Source organism: Melospiza georgiana, chromosome 5 (assembly GCF_028018845.1).
Source record: "Melospiza georgiana isolate bMelGeo1 chromosome 5, bMelGeo1.pri, whole genome shotgun sequence".
In the NCBI taxonomy this organism is placed as follows: domain Eukaryota; kingdom Metazoa; phylum Chordata; class Aves; order Passeriformes; family Passerellidae; genus Melospiza; species Melospiza georgiana.
The window spans coordinates 9,141,823-9,161,292 of NC_080434.1; the positions used below are offsets into that span (position 1 = coordinate 9,141,823).

Genomic DNA, 19,470 nt, shown 5'->3' on the forward strand with positions numbered 1-19,470 from the left:
AGCCATATGTATTGCATGCCATCTAACTAGCTAATGCAGTGTAGACCAGATAGATATCTTGTCTTGGTGATCCCTGTCCTTAGAGCTCTCTAACATCTCAGCACAGAATATCTGGATCAGTGTAGCTTAGCTTACTTGTGGTGTTTTTCACAGCTGAGCAAATCTTCACCTTGTAAGGGGTGGGAGGAAAGCAGTGAACTCTGACAGAAAGCTCTGAGCGTGAAAGAGTCAGTAAATGGCAGTGAGGAAGGAAAAACCTGATTTCAACAACCTGCAAGTCTTCTTTCCTTCTTTCTAGTACCTGCTAGCTGATGAAGTTTATTGTTCTGGCTTTTGAATCATGAAAGCTTTTCCCACAATAATTCATATCCATGAAACTCTGAAAGTGATAACTGAGAGGGTTGATTTTTGGGGGTTTTTTTGCATAGCATGGAGCATACTTTGGTTACTTTGGATACTAAGCACTAATCTTGGAAATGAACATAGAAGAGGAAAAAGTCTTGCTAACCTCAAGAGGCAAATAAAATGTATCAGGAAATATGTGTGTGTATACGCAGGAAGTATCTACAATAGTTTTTGAGAAAGCAGGTCTGAAAAGCTTTGTTTCAAGGAAGCATGCTTCAGTTCTGTAGCTTCTCACAAAATCTCTTCCTGTAGTTATAAATAAACAAAAACAATCTAAATAAAAAGACATTAGGCCCACTTCAGAGTGGGATTAATCATACTGATGACTGGAGAGCTTGATAAAGCTAATTTGCAGATAATTATCTTGAGATAATCTCAGTTTATCATGATTCAGAAGTCTGGTGGCACATGCACAGGAGGCTGTTTTCTAGCTTGAAGGGAAGGCTTTAAAATACTGTATTATGAATTCTGCTGTAGCTATTTAACCTTTGTAAAAAGTCTTCCTTGTTACAGCCTTACAGGTTGTTACCAGAATGAATGAAAATATGACTACCAGTATCAAATTATATATTCTTTTCAAATCTAGGACTTTGTATCCTCCTATAAGAGGAGTAAGATAATTTGTTCTTACTTCTCATACAGAAGGAGCTACCACTTGTTCACAGAGAGGAAAAAGTTACTATGGTGGACAGAATGATCATTCAGTATCTCAGCATTTCTTGTCTAAGGGCCTCTACAGTGGCACCTCACAATCCATGTCCACGTTTCAGAGAAGAACTGCTGAGGGCAGACTCAGCTGAAGAGAAACTGAAAGGGTTTATTCAATCTAAAGCACATACTTAGGCTCCAAACTGCTGTTTGGAAAAGATCTCATCAGCTGCCACCTGGGATTAGATACATCTAAACTAAAAAATACTCTTTTTATCTATCCAGCCATGCAAAGTTACTTTTCTAAACACAACCACCATGACAATCTTAATGGAACTGAGCTACCTGCCTCATATTCCAAGCCTGAAAAGACAGGATGAGGTAACTGGGCATTTCATTACCTATTTCTTTTGAGGTACTCATTCCAATATTGTTTGGAAGGTACTTATAAAAGATTGAGTTACACTATATACATACACATATAAAAGTATTTTAAAAATTACATTTTAGCTTAAGTATGGCCAAACACTGGCAACTCTTAACCAATAATCCAGTGGCTGGGGTACCTGCCTGGAAAGTGTAAGAGACCAGGATTCTCAGATGGAGAGCATTTTGCATCCTCCTCCTTGGATTATGCACTTTTTTCTTTCCTGGGTTATTTCCAAACTGTGGGTTGTTTTAGAAGAGAGGTGCTCTTGGAGTCTGTAACAGCTTGTGTGGAGAAAAGAATAAAAAAAATTGATTGATCAATAAAGCTCATGAGCTGTATGTTCAGTGGTAAAATCACTCCAAGTTAGGCTTTAGATTCCCAGCACTAGCACTAAGTCAGCGTAGGAGTATTTTTCTAGTCAGTTTGCATTCTTTCCAGTAAAAGTGTGCCTTGTGAGGTATTGACATATCTAAAATGGGGGCCACTACAAATTTATTTGATGCTTACTTTACTTCTGTTTCAATGCTGTAATGCAAAATATTGTAAGAGGCAGAAGTCAATCTCTTTAAAGGTAGAAAACTTTGAAAAGCTGCTGTTTTCTTGACTCAAAGTAAAGGTAAATGCTTTCATGCTGACCTTATTTACTTGTTTTTCCTTTGGGTGATGTTTCCCCTAGCCTCCACTATGGTTAAGGCTTTGTGTAGTAGAAATTGAGGGAGACTCATAATTTAATTATATAAAGCATTTTCCAAAGAAACCTCAGGCTAGTACTCTTGACACTTTTCAGAAAGAAAATTAGGTTTGTGGTTTCTTCGTAAGCTTTTGTGCCTCGTTTCTACTTAACCTCAGGCAATGAAATGTAAATCATTAAACAAAGTTTGGATGTGAAATTTAATATTCTTTCCTTGTGTATGCAGGATTCTGCTAAGCAAACAACAGGTATGCTGTTTTAAACAGTAATTTTTCCATGTGAGAAAGGAGACTTTGATGCAGTCTTTGTTCTTCATCTACCTCATAGCAAACCTCGCTGTTTTATGTACAGGCAGTACTATCCATCAGTCAGGATCAAGTTTCCTGTGACTTGTGTGTAACTCTTAAAAGTGAGTGCTGTAGCCTTACTTAACAACATCGAGCTTTTGTGTGAGTCATACAGCTGTCAGGAGGCTGAAACGCACTGCAGCTTATTCCTAGACCTAAGCTAACAACCTTTACCAAAGCAAATATTTACAGCCTTAACAGACTGCAGGATAAAAAGATCTAATTGTATTTATTTATGCCATACACTCATCTTTCTCTCTGGTAGGCACCGTGAGTTCACCAATTCCTGTAGCTTAACTACCTAATGTTTCTTTAAATAAACTCACTGCGATCTCGCTTACTGAAACAAAAAAAGTGAGGGTTTATATATAACCAGCTTCCCACTGCCGCCTCCTGTGCCGCTGGCGTTCCGGGCCCTCTCCCGTGCAGAGCGGTGTAAGCGGATGTTGCATAATGTGATTATGGGCTGCTCTAAACTTGAGGCATGTTACACACGGCTGCCTCCGCTCTTTCACTCAACACAAGCTGTCATGCTGTCTTCATATTCCTGGCAGCTGTCAATTGCTAAAGCAGAAGATTAGGGGATTGGGCCTTTTTTTTTTTCATTTGTACTGAAAACCTGTATTGCTTCCTCTCTCTTATGCTTTAGAGATGATTACATTTCAGGTCGTCTCTTCCTCTGTGTGATCCCAATACACCACCCTAACCCATATTACAGGAATTTGCCCGTATATGTTAGCAGGATTTTAAAAAATCGGCCTCCAAGGCATATCTATGCGATCTATCTACCGCTGAGGGAACGTGGCGGTGAGCTCCCGACGCGTCTCCAGCACCAGCCGTATTCGCCACCCGGGGTGAACTGCGCCCCTTGCCGCGCCCCGTCCCTGCCCCCGTTGGCCGCTGTGGCGGCGGTGCCAGAGCCGGGGCTGCCGGCGGCCCCCGCCCCTCAGAGCCCCTCACGCTCCCTGGCGGCCGGCGCGCGGGGCCGGGGCTGCGCAGGCGCGGGGGCGCGCGGGATGCGGGCGGCGGGAGCGCATGGCAGGTGGCGGGAAGCGGAGGCCGCGCGGCGCGGCGGGAGCGGCCGGAGAGCAGGTGGGGCGGCGGGACGCGGGCCCGCTCCGCGCGGGTGCCTTGGGATGTCTGTCGGCCCCCCTCTGTCTCCTTGGCCCGCGTTCTGTTTTGCTCGGTGGCTTTGGGGACAGAGTCAGGGCCCCGCGTTCTCCTGCGCGGCAGCCGCTCCTCGGCGCGGCACCGCCGCGCTCGGGGTGCGCCGGGCCCGCCGGCCGCCGCATCATCCCGGCGGGACCGCGCCGCGAACGGCGACACACGCCGCGACCCGGCTTGCCTGGCAGCGGCCCTGCTTCGCAGATGCTCTCTTTAGCAACAGGCTTTCTTTCTTGTTCTTACATATTTGTTTTATTTTATGTTCTTTCAAATGGGGGTAGCGATTCCTACCAATTCGTGGAGACTTATGTGGGAATGCGGTGATTGAGGCTGCTGCCCCAGTAGAGTGTGCCCGTGGATCGTTTCCTAGCCTGCTCCAGCTCACGTTACATAATTTTAAAAAGCAACTTCACCTCTAAGCTGCTTCTAAAGTGCTGCGCTGGAAACTGCAGTAGTCGTGATGTTCCATAGCACAGTAGTTAAAATAGTAGAGACCAGAGGAGTTTAGCTGTATTATTTAATTTGACAAAATTGTATTCCTACTTTGAACTGTCTTTAAAACACACAAACATATTGTATGCTGCCTACAGTGTGATTGGAAATGGTCATTTTAGAGCAATATAGAATTAGATTAAACTTTAGGATTGCCTGGTCCTTTGTTTAATTACCTAACAGAAGTGCTTCTGTTGATTATATTGACCCATTAATATCAGAGTAGCAGTTTGCTGCTGTAGACATGTTTAGTGCATTTGTCAGACTGCACTTTTAATGGGTTCTGTCCAAAACAGATGTTCTAGGCTGTATATATACTGCTTTAACTAATGAACATGTCCTAATGGATCTAAGCTTTGTTCTTCCATTAGTATAAAAGCTTTGTAGACTCCTTTGGTAGAGCTGAGAGAAAGCAACTAAATTAACTTTTGGGTTGGATTTTTTTTTTCAATCTACAGAGTGAAAAAAATGGAGCTGTCAAGAAGAGAAGATCAAACCAGGCAGATATTCCTGATAGTCTTTGCCAAGAAGCAGAAACATGCTATCAGCTTAGACTGCCTGAGGACTTCTACCAGTTTTGGAAGTTTTGTGAGGAGCTAGATCCTGAGAAACCAAGTGGTGAGGTTTTAAATTTTGCCTCTTCTAACTTTCACTCCTGGAAGCAGGCAAGCAGGAGTTGGTCAGATGCATTTCAGTGAAGCTGCAGCTTCTCACTTGAGATGGAGGATATCTGCATGAGTGTAAACTAAAACACTGGCTATAATCACCAAGATGTACACTTCAAGCTTTCTAAAATGTAACTACTGAAGTTGTGCCATGCAAAGGGACTAAATGTGGTCTCAATCTTCCTTTCTCACGGGTGCATTTAAAATGTTTAGTATGGAACTCAAGTTTGCTCATGTATCATGGTTTAATCCCAGTCAACAACTAAGCACCACACAGGCACTTGCTCACTCCCCCTTGGTGAGAGAGAATTGAAAGGGTGAAGGTGAGAAAACATGTGGGTTGAGCTGAAGACAGTTTATTAGGGCAAGCAAAAGCCACAAGCAAAGCAAAACAAGGAATTAATTCACCACCTCCCATGTGCAGGCAGGTGTTCAGCCATCTCCAAGAAAGCAGGTCTCTGTCATGCTGAGCGTGATGCCATATGCTGTGGAACATCCCTTTGGTCACTTGGGATCAGCTGTCCCAGGTGCATCCTGTCTCAGCTTCTTGTACAGCCACAGCCTCCTTGCTGGTGGGATGAGAGGTTGAAAAGACTTTTACTCAGTGTAAGCATTACTAAAGTGGATTTCAGCCTCTCAAGTTTATTACATAACAGAATGTGGCATCCCTCTGTGCTTTAGAAATGACAGTGTCTTTCACAGTCAGAATGGTTTGGGTTGGAAGGGACCTTTAAAGGTGATCTAGTCAAACTCCCTGCACTGAGCAGGGACATCTTCAGCAGAGCCAGGTGCTCAGAGCTGGGTCCCACCCAGCCTTACATGTTTTTAGGTCATCCACTCTGTCTCTGGGTAACCTGTTCCAGTGTTTCACCACCTGCATCATAATGCCTTTTTTTTTTTTTTTTTGTATTTAGCCTGAATCTACCCTGTTTTAGTTAAGAACCATTATCCCTTGTTCTCTTGCTACAGGCCCTGCTAAAATGTTTGTCCTTACCTTCAATACCTGAAGTACTGAAAGGCTGCAGTCAAGTCCCTGGAGCCTTTTGGCCTCCAGAATGAACAACCAAAGCCCTCTCAGCCCATCTCTATAGGAGAGGTGCTCTAGGCCTCTTCTCTTCATGACCCTGTTCTGGACCCACTCCAGCTGGTCCCTGACCTTGGTGTGCTGACAGCCCTGGAGCTGATGCAGCCCTGCAGGTGGAGTCTGAGCAGAGCAGAGGGGCAGAATCCCTCCCTGGCCCTGCTGCCCACCCTGCTCTGGATGCAGCCCAGGCCATGTTTGGCTCTCAGGGCTGGGGGTGCCCATGGCCAGGTCATGTCCAGCCTCTCAGCCACCAACTCCCCAAAGCCCTTCTGGGCAGGGCAGCTCTCCATCTGTTCATCCCCAGCCTGTGTTGATACCAGGGGTTGCCCCAACCCAGGTGCAGAACCTTCCAAGGCCACTTGGTCTTGTTAAACCTGAAGAGATTCCCATGGGCCCAATTCTTGAGGTTGTCCCTTGGGATGGCATCCCATCCTTCAGGAGTGTCATCTGCACCCCTCAGCTTGGTCACCTGCAAAGTTGCTGAAGTTTGCTGATCCAGTCTTGTATAATTGATCAAGGTGACTATTAAACAATACTGGTTCCAGTTTAGAGCCCTGAGGGAGACACTCATGACCAATCTGCATCCTGATGTTGGACTGTGGCTGGATGGCTAATTTTTATTAGAATTGTAGTAACTCTTGAACAGAAACTATCTGGACAAAAAAATTCTTAGTTTTCCTTGTCTAGTGAATAGTGTTTGACTGAATTATGGGAACTTTCAGTACCTGAGCAACACCAGAACTTCCCTGTCTAGACGTGCACCTGATTCATGGTTTGCTTTTCAGATGCACTTGTGTCAAGTGTTGGACTTAAGCTGGTTGGACCGTATGATATTCTTGCTGGAAAACACAAAAAAGCAAAATCAACAGATGTGAACTTCAATCTTCATTGGAGATTCTTCTATGATCCCCCAGAATTTCAGACTATACTTGTTGGGGATAGCAGAACACAGTACCACATGGGATATTTCAGGTATTTTATTTCCTGTGTGCCCTTGTTCCACCACAACTATGCATAGCTTTTGTTCTCTTTTTCCATGAAACATAACTTGTGTGCTATCAAGCAAGAGTCTTTTTTTTTTTTTTTGTAATAAGACATTAACATGTGACTTCATCTTTTTAATAAAAAAGTTTGCAGCAACTGGAGTTGAAGACTAGATTTAAATATTTATTAATCTATCTCCCCCAGCCATCCAAAGCACCTTCACTCACTAATCTTTAGCTTTTGCCATGATGCTGAGAAGAAAATCAAGTTACCAAAAGGAAATGTGTGGATGCAAGCTCTTTTCAAGGCTTGCTGTAAGATTTTAGAGCTTTAGATCTAAGGGCATTTCATGGTGGGGTTCTGAAGGAGATGGCAGCATAGTGAGGAGGCAAATTTAGTTTTACTTTGAAATAGGAGAAATGGACACAGCTTGACTATTTTGTGTGTGCTTTTTCATCAATAGGGATGTGCCAGATGAGCTGCCAGTGTGGGTTGGTGCAAATGAAGCAAAGAAGGGTTGTGTGATTTCACAAGTTGGTGATAATGTCTTTGCTGCAGTCAAGTAAGGTTCATATTTACTTTTATTTACAAAGAGCAGAATAGAGAGAAATTGTTAATTGGGAGGTGGGATGTGGAATAACCAAGCTAACTTATTATATGGCTTTCTTAAGAAACCCTCACTTATTTTCTGCCCCTGTTAGCAAGTTTTAAGATTCTCTCTAAAGCCTTTGTAGGCTTTTTAACAATATTTTCCTTTCAAAACTAAAATAAATCAGTGTTAATTACATCATTCCTTAAATATATTGGCTGAGACATCCAGTGGATATTTTTTTGCAATTTAGAGGCTGTGTTAAAATTGTTTTGTAAGTAGAGAAAGGGCATCTCAAATAATGGTGAAGGAAATCTGAGTATTGTAGTAGATAATAGCATCTGTCTCTTGTTCTTGTCTACATAAAAATACATTATTTTTGTATATAATCAATATCTACAAGAAGTACTATTTCTGCCCTGTGGCAGGATAACCCTGATGTGGATCTGTAGTTCAGTCTGATTCAAGGAACTTCACATGTTCCTGTGTCAGGAAGGTAAACAGCTGACCTCATCCCTGCTGGTTAAAAATGAGAGCTCTCTAAGAACAGGCACGTGTCAGTCAGTGAAAGCAGACTGAAGAATGCTTCTGCAAAAGAGCCCTTGTGCACTGCAGAGTTAAACGAGGACATGTGTTTTGAAAGTACCATGGGGAAGCTCATGAATATGTATTTATGTGCATGACTTGGATGACAAATGGTGTATATAGCACAGAAAGAGCAAACTGAATTCTTAAGATAGAAAGATGAACAGTTACTGAGGCTGGAGAACCTTGAGCACCTGCAGATTGCATAAGCTAGATTGTAATGCAGGTACAGATGAGAAAAGCCCAAGTACTGGATATGCCAAACTATTTTCTTGCCTCTTCTTAAGAGGCTTGCATTTTCAAGTCTCTGTGTGATTAAACACAGGACTGCTAATCTTTCTTGTTAAGATCTAGAGGTTTAACGTTTAAAAGGCTATTAATTTTTTTTTTTTGTTTTCTTGATATGTTTCATCTATTTTCAGATTATTTTTGTCAAAAAAACTTAAGGAAGTGGCTGATAAAAAGAAAAATGCTGTTTTGAGAGACATAGATGAAAAGCTAACAAGAACAGCAAAAGAACTGGGTTATTCCCTGGAACAAAAAACCCTGAAGATGAAACAGAGAGATAAGAAAGTATGACTTTCCTCATCTACTGGAGAGAACTAAGTTCTGTTAAATTTTTTTTTTGTTTACTTCCTGTTTGTGTTTTTCCATCCTTCTAGTCAGTAAGGATGCTACATTAGGAATTTCCCAAGGTAATCAGCTCTCTATAAAGCTTCAAAAGAGGGAGGATTACTACAAATGTGTTCCAAGTAATAGGATTTAATAAAAACACTTTAATCATAGCTTGGCATTCAATTGAAAATGAAACAAGAACAAACCACCACCAAAAACAACTCAGTAAGCACAGTAGTCGAAAAACTGGAACAAATAGAGGCCATGGAGAAAACTGCTTTAAATGGAAGATTGTTCTAAATAGTTGGGTTGGATCTGTTAAAAACAGGACCATTAAGGATGATATAGATGATAATAACAGAGATTTTTTGATATCTGTTAAAAATAATTACGGTAGGGGACTAAGCAAATGCAGTACAGTGCAACACAAGTGACTACAAGGGTTCGTAGAATTCAGATTTTCACTGAAATGGCATTTCCAGTTATTTCAAACTTCAGTACTTGAAATTAGCTGCAATATAATTTGAAACTAAGTTGATGTCCTGGAGCCAGGACACCATGTTAGGTGTGACCACCAGCAGTCAGATGTTAGTGTTTAATGAGGTGAGTTGTTTTCAGGTCACAGTACTGTCTCATGATGCTATGTTCCATTTTCTGTCTCTCTATTCAGGTGGTGACCAAAGCATTTCATGGAGCAGGCCTAGTTGTTCCTGTAGACAAAAATGATGTTGGATACAGAGAACTTCCTGAAACAAATGGTAAACATGTTGTTTACTGTGTCCCTCTGCTTTTTTAAAGTAAACAACCCTCAGTAAAAAACCAACTGCATTCATGTTTTCTACTTAAAAAATTTGACTGATAGGAGTAAAATGTAGAAGTCCTAACCATCACACTTGACCTCAAAATATTGTCATTAAAGGAACCAGATGAGACTCAATGAAAAATGCTAAATCTGTGAAAATACCCTAAGTAGTAGTTTAGATGATCTTTTCTTTTGTGTTGTCAAAGCCATGCTGGAAGTAGATCAGAAAGCTGATCTACATTCAGGGATGTGTGGGCTTTTCTCTTATCCACCACCTTCTTCCAGTGTCATTTTAAGCAGAATCAGTTCCTTGATGAAATTTCATCACACAAGTGCTTGTCTCCCTTTGTGAGGAACTGAGAGGGATGGCATGGGGCAAGAATGAGCTTCCAAGGAAAGGGGGAAGCTTCACCAGCAGTTCAGGGTGTGCCCACTTACCTTATGTCTAAGTGTGGCACATGGGTATAGTTTTGCCACAGAATACTTCTGTGCAATATTAAATTTATTTACTTAAACATCTAAATATCTGCTTTTGGTTTTTTGCAGCTAATCTTAAAAAAATTTGCAAGGCCATTGTTGATGCTCCAACTGATGAGGAGAGAGTGAAGGCCTTTGCACCCATTCAGGAAATGCTGACCTTTGTTCAGTTTGCTAATGATGAATGTGATTATGGAATGGGGTATGAGCTGGGCATGGACCTGTTTTGCTATGGATCACATGTGAGTAAATTAATGCATAATTTTATGCATGGGCTAGAAGTTGTTCTGCTATAGATTAATTATCCCTAGGAAACTAGAGGTCTATGAGAATATTCTTAATTCATGAAGACTGTTAAAAAGTCACACAACATCATTCCATGTTGAATTTAAAATTGTGTGTGAAGGCCCAATCCTGCAGTCCAGAAGCAGAGTGTGAAGTACACTGAACAGCTGGAGTCCCCTGTCCCCAGCCACTTGTATAGGCACCCATATTCAGCCTGATCAGGGAACAGCCTGATGCTGTAGTAACCCCAGCTGGAAGAATGTGAACAGGTGAGCTGCCTGGCTGTACTGCACAGGGCACAGAGAGTCTCCTCCCCAGTTCTCTGCTAACAGGGAACATTGTCAGTGAGGGCATTGAATTAATAGCACTTATTCACATAAAAATTGTGCTTAATGATTTCTGTCCTGTATTAGCTACTGGCCTGCTGATGAAAAGGGTCATGGCTGTAATTAGTCAATGGCTAGAAAATAACACATGAAGTTTCAACATCTACCTAAGATGAATGGATCATCATAGCAACCCCTGCAAAACAGCTGCTCCTAGCAAAACTATTATTGGCTAAGTGGTGCTCCACAGTATCATGGGAAGGTTTAAGTTTTTCAGTACTAAATGTAGGCCCAGAAGAGCTGTGCTGATTACTGGTTAAAAACCTAGCCATTGAAATGTATGAAAACTGACTGCTCTTGCCATACACTGTTAAATTAGTAATGTGTTTCTTAGACTTAATGCCCTGCTCTCTTAAGTTCTGTACAGCATCTGAAAATGTGTGGTATTTTTCTTCAAAATCCTGCTCATTTAGAGCCCTTCTTTCAGACTAGGCTGCTTCAGCTGCTTATATCCTTTTTACACCAGGAAGGGCAGTGAAGGAAACTGCTCTTCCCATTTTTCTGAGTAGGTGGAGGCAAATACTCATCTTCCAAGCTTTGTACTTCTCAGCACATGACACTAACCACTGACAAAGTCCTGCAGTGAAAAATTGTGTTCACAGTACTGTAATGTGTCTTGTCTGTTTTGTGCTGCAGCTTGGAACACCTGTAACTTTGCAACTGGTTTCTAGAATTGGAAACCTTCAGCTTCTAGTTTAGTAAATGGAAGAATCAGTGGCTTCACACATAAGTTTTGCTCAGTTAAGTCCCTGCCTTTCTTGGAGCTCCTACTTGGAGCAGTTTTCCAGTTCTGACTGGAGCCTTCCTGGCCATTTGCTTACAGAGCCAGAGAAACACTGACACTTTATCTGCAGCCCAAGACATAGAAAAGAACTTGAATCGTCCCCTTTGTTTGAGAGATACAATGGACTTACATGTACAATAACGATTGCAAATGCTAAATATGCTCTGATGTTTATACATTTGAAGTTCTTAAATGGTTACTGTAAGTACCAGTGTAATCCTCAAACTGTGGGGTGGATGAGACATGGGACTGTGACAGGCTAGGGGACTTCACCTGCAGGCTCCAGTTTGGGATGCTGTAGTGAGTGGGATCATCATTTCTCTCTCTCTGCGGCAGCTCAGGCACCCCGCCTGCCCTTGCTGTGGCTGTCCCGGGTGAAGCATGAGGATGTGCTCAGGCATTTTGGGAGGGGTTGAAGGGCGCGGTGTGGTGTGAATGGGGCAGAGCCAGGAGCTGGGGCTGCTCCCAGAATTAACCAAGCCACTGAGGCCGAGGATGGCTCTTGTTTTTGCTTCTCCCCTGCAGTACTTCCACAAGACGGTGGGCCAGCTGCTGCCCCTGGCTTACACCCTGCTGAAGAGGAGCCTCTTTGCCGAAATCATCGAGCAGCACCTGGGCAGCCGGCGGGAGGAGGACCTGGATCAGCTGGAGCCCTGAGCCGTGCGCGGGGGCTGCAGCTGGGGGCGGCCCTGTGCGCCCGGGGCCGGGCTTGTCCGTGTGTCTGTGGGGCTTTTTGTACTCGGTGGCGGTGTTCCCTCGCTCAGTAAAGGTTTTCTAAGGAACGCGCTGCTTCCCGCTGCTGGCTGCACGGCGGGCCCGGGACGGGAGTGGGGCTGAGGAGCTGCCCGCGGGCGGGGCTGTGGGACCGGCACCCCCGCCTGGCCCTGCCCTGCAGGCCCCGGGAGCCAGGCCCGGGCCGGGGCTGTGGGACCGGCACCCCCGCCTGGCCCTGCCCTGCAGGCCCCGGGAGCCAGGCCCGGGCCGGGGCTGTGGGACCGGCACCCCCGCCTGGCCCTGCCCTGCAGGCCCCGGGAGCCAGGCCCGGGCCGGGGCTGTGGGACCGGCACCCCCGCCTGGCCCTGCCCTGCAGGCCCCGGGAGCCAGGCCCGGGCCGGGGCTGTGGGACCGGCACCCCCGCCTGGCCCTGCCCTGCAGGCCCCGGGAGCCAGGCCCGGGCCGGGGCTGTGGGACCGGCACCCCCGCCTGGCCCTGCCCTGCAGGCCCCGGGAGCCAGGCCCGGGCCGGGGCTGTGGGACCGGCACCCCCGCCTGGCCCGGCCCTGCAGGCCCCGGGAGCCAGGCCCGGGCCGGGGCTGCTGCTCCAGGGCTGCTCAGAGCACCGCGCCAGTGAGCCAGGGCACGGTGGGGCTGCTGGGGCTCGATCAGCACCCCCCGTGCCATATGTGAACCGATCCCCACGTCCCTGCTCCAGGGCATGGTTCTGCCCCTCTCCGTTTCTGCAGTTGTGTCCTACTCCTCAGGTAAAGCATTCCCTTACTGCAGCATTCCCTTCTGTGGCAAAGCACTATCCCTGCTCCTGCGTTGCTGGGGCTGGTTCAAGTGGGACAAAAGTGATGGGATGAAGGAAATGCTAACTGACATTACATGAGAAACTAGGAATTCCACTGCAGTTGCTACCTTGCTAGTAAGAAGCCATCTCCCTAGTGATTTTGTACAAGGTGCAAATTAATTGCTTTCAAGGTCCTTAGTCCCCAGTTGTGTTCTTGCTACTGCATTTGGAGGTTTATTCTCTGACAATTGATTAAAGTAACAGTACAGAAACAACGGAAAATAACATTTGCTCTTACTCAACAGCCCTGCCACCAGCCAGTGACTTGACTTCCATTGTAGCAATTCACATCAGTACTAATGACAGCAAGACTAATTACTACTGATAAAGATTATAGGCCAGTAGCACCATGCTAAAATCTAAGTCATTCCTAGTCTTTTAAGCAAAGGATTGTCAGTTATATGTTACTTTATGGTAGAAGGGAGCAGCAGAGATAAAATATAGGTTAGAGTGCTGCAAAAGTATTGTGAGTTTCAAATGCACAAGGAAATCACATGCCACAGCTACTAGTGTAAATTTGACAACTTCACCCCTTTCATTCAGCATACCAATGTCAAGCACAGACTTACACTCATTCATAGGCCTAGAGGTTTTTTAAATATATAAAAAACAGGTACTTTCCATCTCGTTCCCATTTTTGTTTCAAGTACAGGAGCCCTAAATATCAAGGCCCTGTAAATCACACAAGTACTAAAACAGTAGAATCATGGAAAGGTGTGAGTTGGAGAGGACCTTAAAAATTCAACTTTTTAACTGTTACTTAAATATGAACTTAGATCTGCAAAAATGAGGAGCTGAGACTGGACATCCATATTCATGTATTAACCCCTGCTGGAGACGGGGTTAATACATGAGTAATGTAATGTGAATAATAGTCCCTGATGGAGAAATCTGTTACAGCAGCTCCAACGTGACTGATGTGCTGGGTAACAAACTGGGACAGACTGCCACACTCAAACAAGGAGTAATGGTTTTAACTAAAAAAGATTCAGACTAGATAGGGGGAATGCATATTTTATTATGAGAATGGTGAAATATTGAAATGGTTGCCCAGAGGAGTGGTACCTGCCTCTCCCTCCAAGTGGTCAGTGTCTGGGCCTCTGAGCAATGTGTCTCATGGAAGGTGTCCCTGCCCATGACAAGAGGGTTAGAATGAGGTGATCTCTAAGGTCCCTTCCAGCCCAGGCCATTCTGTGATGTGCACGTCATCAGCAGATGGTTTTCAGACAATAAAAGGATCATCCACTTTTAACTTTAAATAAAAAAAGTTTTAATTCTGTAATTAGCTAGGCAATGCAAATACTGCATCTCCTACACTCTATTCTTTTTGACAAATATTCTTACTAGTTTTGTATGTAAAATTCCTAGCTGTTAATTTTCTCAGGGAAAATAAATGCAAAAATCAAGACAAATCTTGTTTGTGAAAAGAGTGAGAAAGTATGACAAAACAATAAATGGTCATACAGAAGTTTTTAATGCTTGATTAAATCATCACAGTAATTAGAATTTTTACTGTAATGATATGCAGTTCTACCACACTTATAAATAAAAACATTTAGATCAATATTAAATACAGCTCTAGGCAACATCACAGATTAACAAAGAATGCATTCTTCATGAACCAGTATCTGAATGATTTAAAAAATAAAAAAATGCTGACACTTTCCCCCTCCCATCCACCACCTTTTTTTTTTTTTTTAATTAGTATCTTGAGTAAGGCGCTGCAAGTTTCACGTTAGAAATTTTTGTTGCACAGCACAGGCACACATACTTCATTAACAGAACCTCTACTGTATGTTTACCAGAAGACATTTTAAATGTCAACAGGGAAAGCTTAGCAGGTTAAGAGTAAACAGAGATGCACAATTTATGTGCAGCTCTGGGGATCGACACAGAAATGAAACACAGCAGGAGTGTGAACTGTATTTTAATTGAGACAGCAGTCTCTAGAATTAGGTGCAGGTTAATACAGTACACACAGCAATGTTTTACAGTAACACCAAACCAGGGCAGAGATTTCAAACTAATTTAAAGTGATTTTTGTATGTATAGTGAGTTTGTATTTTTCCACTATAGAAAAAGAAATCAGACAACAGAAATCAGAGTCACAGACAACTTCCAGAGGTGCCTTCTGTAAATGGGCCTAATCCTGCTCTTTGTGAAGCTTCCTCTTCTTCAAGCTTATGTACTGTACCAGAGCAAATTTTTAGCAACTAGCACTGACTCCACATGGAAGAGTACAGGTTGTTGTTGCCATGCTCCCATTTTTATGCAGCCCAATTCCCTGTTTCATTTCCAAACCTGTTTTTAATACAGGGCCTGATCACTGTGATCCCCCTGGCAAATTTCACATACTACAGGTTCCAGTTGCTGCTGGAACTGAGATGATAAAATGTAGATGGCAGTTTTTTACTAAGAAAAATAACTTCAAATTCAACAGTGCACTTATTTAGGCACAGCCATTTTTGTGCAGCTCAGCCAAAAGTTCCAGAATTTTGGTTCATTTTGTTATTGTACTTAAGATAAAATCATACTGAGTACTTAATGAATAAAGATGTTTGAGGTAACTGTGATGAATGCCTTAGAGAGATTTAAAATTATGTTAGACTTTTAGTGTTTATATTCTTGCCGTTTTTGCAGTCTTGTGAGCATAATAGTTAAAAGAAAGAAATTTTATCCAACCTCATATTACAAAACATGATTTTTGTCAGCCAGATTTCATTTTCTTCCTTCCTAATTTAGGCTTATAGCATATTGTCATTCTTCCTCTGCATGCAGTTCTGGTGACAGTCTGATAAAATGAATAGGAAACAAAACAATGTACTGTGAAGTTAGGGGTCTGTCAGTTCACCTCCAAATGTGTGTGTGTGTGTTGCTGCTGAATTTTAAAGTCCTGCCAAAGTTTCAAGTACTGGATTCAATTCTGCCCTGCTGCTCAGGTGTGACTACGTATAATTTACACCTTTATATACTTGGGAGAAAAGAAGAGTCAAAAGCAATTTAATAGCTGCTTTTTCCTATTACTTTTAAAACCCTACAGGTTTGGGTTTTTTTTTAAATAAAGCCCTACTATTACTGTTCCAGTTATCTGCCAGTAAAGAAAAAAGGAAATCCAAGGTAACGGCAGTGAGAGTTACATTTGAAAATGATCTTGCATGTATGTTGGATCATAAAGAAGCCATTTTCTTGAAACCCTTCATCTAGTTGTAAACATTTGCTAATCCTCCATTACTTGCAGAGGATTATGAATTATTCTATAAAATCACATTAAAAAGGTAATTAGTTATGTGAGATATTAACTGATTCATATTTAACAGATTTTTTAAATCCATACAAATATAAATAAAGAATGGTAAAACTTCAAGAAAAATAATATACATTTAGTGCAAATTATGAGTTACATTTCTTCCTACCATGTCAGCAGTGGAACGTCTTTTGTGGAGAAGAAAAAATAAAAATGACCATTCTCAAATTTTACAGGGGGGGAAAAGATCTCCAGTGTTGAAGCATGCATTTTTTTACCAGATACACGTATACAGAATTGTTCCAGCTCTTAAACTAGTAGAATAGCAGTATTTTTCCTTATACTGCACAACATTGGTATATATCATAGTGTGTTCAATAATACAAAAATTGCATAAGACCAGGTCACGTTATTGATATTTTCTGCAGCAAAACCAGTATTTTTCTTTAAAATACTGGTTTTACCTGGTTTTAGCTTTCTCCTATCATGACAGCACACGGGTTGAAAGAAGTCTTGTGTGGTTCTTGGAAAGTATTACCTGTTCAACCTGGTTTTGTTGCAGTGCATCTGCACCGCCCCAAGCATTTTGTGATGTACGAACTTACACATTTAATGGCACGAGAAAAACCTCCCTTCTTGTGATCACACCTCAGTAACTCAGTACATCTCAATATGAGAAACAACTGCTTCAAAAGGGCACACCAATTTTAAAGAGGCTTTGTTACGGCTCAGGAGAGAGAGAAATAAAGCTCTTCTGGAATGTAGAAAGGTGACGAGTAATAGTTAATACGTTTCATGAGTTAACACAACAGTTTTCAATGGTAAAAAGGGCAAGACCTTTCAGTCTCCACAAGATGGCTCAATTCAGAATGATCCCTCCAGAAACAGGGATTAATAACACATCTCTTCAATGCTGAAGTACCAGGCTGGGCTGGAGAACGGCGCCGCTTTGCACGGCTCACCCACTGCACTATCATGGCAGACCTGATGTCTCGGGACGCATCCAGTGCAGGACAGCAGCTCTCCCTTCCCACACTCCCATCAGCTCCCCCAGACTGACTCCTGATTGCCAGCAGCACTGTTATGTAAAAACCCAGCTCGTCTCTGATTTTAGAAGTTTCCCCAGACTAAAGTGTTGTGCTATTCAACAAATGAACCTCCTCTTCCGTTTCCTCTCTCTCCTCAGCTATGGGTTTCAGTTGAACATTATGGAGGCGGGGTCTTGGTTTGCCGTCTGGGCCATATGACGGAGGATATCTTTTTTTGTTATAATGCCAAGGAGGCGCCTGAAAAGGATAAATGGAAGACTGATATTAATCCAAGCAGGAAAATAATGAAGCAGAACAAATCTGTAGCCAAGTCCTTTTTGTTGACAGGAATAGAGCAAAAGTAAACAGCCTGATTTTCTTATTTAAACAGAAACATTTTATTTATCAAAATGTCGAGGAACCACCAGTTTGATAAAACACAGCAATGCTGAGACGCTGTATCAAATGGTCTCTGACAGCTGTAGTCCGTTTTAATGAAATACAAGTCATACAAGTAGAGCCCATTACAATTTTTATTTAACTTTTTGTTTCTACAAAAATCAAATTTTCATTAGCATATGCCAACAAAAAAGTAACAAAGAGGGACAAAGAAAAGAGAGGTATGAAAAAGAAATGACAGTGATCCCACTTCGTAAGAGAGGCATGTTCCAACCTAGCCATCAGAAGTGATCTACTGCTTGATGGCCCCAAATCAAACTCCCGTTCCCTCCTATTTTAAACAAGAAGGATCCTTCCAGTCTGACACACTGGCTCAGATTGAATGTATTCATAGGAGCACACTGTACTGGCCATGAAACTTTTGTAAAATAAACAACAGTTAATTTGTTTTTGGAGTTCATGGCTTAAGAAAAAAACAAACTGTGAATAATAAAATTTTCATTTTCCAATTTAGATACTGTGCTCTTATGACAGGGTCTTTTAAAACTATAACTGCTAAACATCAAATAGAGTGAGACTGTCCAAAAGGATAATATCACAAGAGAAGCAAAGAGCAGAATGGATGAGCTGCTGCCCTTGTTATTCTGGTTAGTACATTTCAATTTGTCTTATTAAAGGACGCATGAAATACTTGTGAAATATTAGCATTAAATGAGAACATAATTAGCATGTTTTGCACATAAGCAGCTAAACATGGTGGGTATGTTTAGTAGACATGGAACTAGCAACCCATGTCTAAATCAAGACTAAGTGTACCACCTATCTAAGGGGTTAGTTCACAACATCATGGTTAAAATCATATCTAGATTGTGAAGTCAACAGACTACACAGTAGCAGGCCACTTGGTGGCTGGTATCACTGCACATTTTGTAAAGGATTGCACTCACTGCTGTAGGTAACAGTGGCAGAATCACAGACTTTACATAAAATCACAGGACTTTGCTAAAAAATATTTTAAAAAATTCATGTTAATAAAGGGAAGATCTAATGATGCATGCTTATCTCTTCTTCTCAAAAGATGTGATATTTGCTATTTAACAGCTATTTAAAGCTGTCCAAATCAGAAAAAGAAATTGGCATATATGAAAACCTTAATTTGCATTAGGCAGGGAAAAAGTATTTCTAGCTGCGTGCCTTCCCACCTGGGGAATTCAAGAGATCAACCAGCAGGATGGATGTGATCTCATCAACACAAGTATCAGAAAGTTTACTTTCCTTTAATGTTGTGACTAACAGTACGTTCACATTTACAGCTTCTTTTCTACAAAAGGATTTTGCACATGTTGTTTTATGTTTAACACAAATTTTGAGCACAAGAAGATTTCATGGTTCAGCCAATACCATAAAAGCCCTGAGCAGTTCACAAGTTTCATGCTTCCTGGCTTCTAATGTGTCTAATTATGAGATCTGATATATCTAATCACCAAGGGTTCGACGTGCTGCTTTAGTTGCTCGAGATGCTCTAATATGTTCTTCTTTGTGATGATCCCCAAGACAATCCTGCAACAGATTATGTTATGCTAATAACTGTGTGAAATCAAATGAAAAAAAAATTCTAATCATAATGGAAAAGGATTAGAGCAAACTGAAAAAGAAAAAAAAAAAAAAAAAAGAAATGGTTGCAGGAAAGCTAATGAGATAATTAAATGAGAATTTATTTGACAGTCAGTACCCTTTCCCAGATTTTGCTTTTTTCTCCCAAAATGCTGAACACAATTGGCTCTACAACCACCCCAG

At 42.3% G+C, this 19,470-nt stretch overlaps 2 protein-coding genes across 6 annotated transcripts in view; one reads left to right on the top strand and one right to left on the bottom strand.

Annotated features, from left to right (window-relative positions):
* Positions 1-3,538: 3,538 nt before the first annotated feature.
* LOC131083614 (histone PARylation factor 1) lies at positions 3,539-12,275 on the top strand. The gene is made up of 8 exons (XM_058024464.1): positions 3,539-3,613; positions 4,636-4,795; positions 6,712-6,898; positions 7,374-7,472; positions 8,507-8,657; positions 9,370-9,457; positions 10,048-10,220; positions 11,959-12,275. Exons 1-8 carry the CDS (start codon positions 3,557-3,559, stop codon positions 12,088-12,090), a joined length of 1,047 nt encoding a protein of 348 aa, XP_057880447.1. The 5' UTR covers positions 3,539-3,556; the 3' UTR covers positions 12,091-12,275.
* A 2,180-nt stretch (positions 12,276-14,455) lies between these two features.
* The window catches only part of CLCN3 (chloride voltage-gated channel 3), a 59,905-nt gene continuing 54,890 nt past the window's right edge, over positions 14,456-19,470 (bottom strand). For 2 of the 5 annotated variants that reach the window (XM_058024459.1, XM_058024462.1), the window contains one exon: positions 14,456-17,532. In XM_058024459.1, the coding sequence (XP_057880442.1) occupies positions 17,442-17,532 (91 nt within the window). In that variant the 3' untranslated portion in view covers positions 14,456-17,441. Of the gene's footprint in view, positions 17,533-17,563; positions 19,234-19,470 lie in introns of those variants that run through there. The other 3 variants (XM_058024458.1, XM_058024461.1, XM_058024463.1) reach the window with 2 other exon arrangements.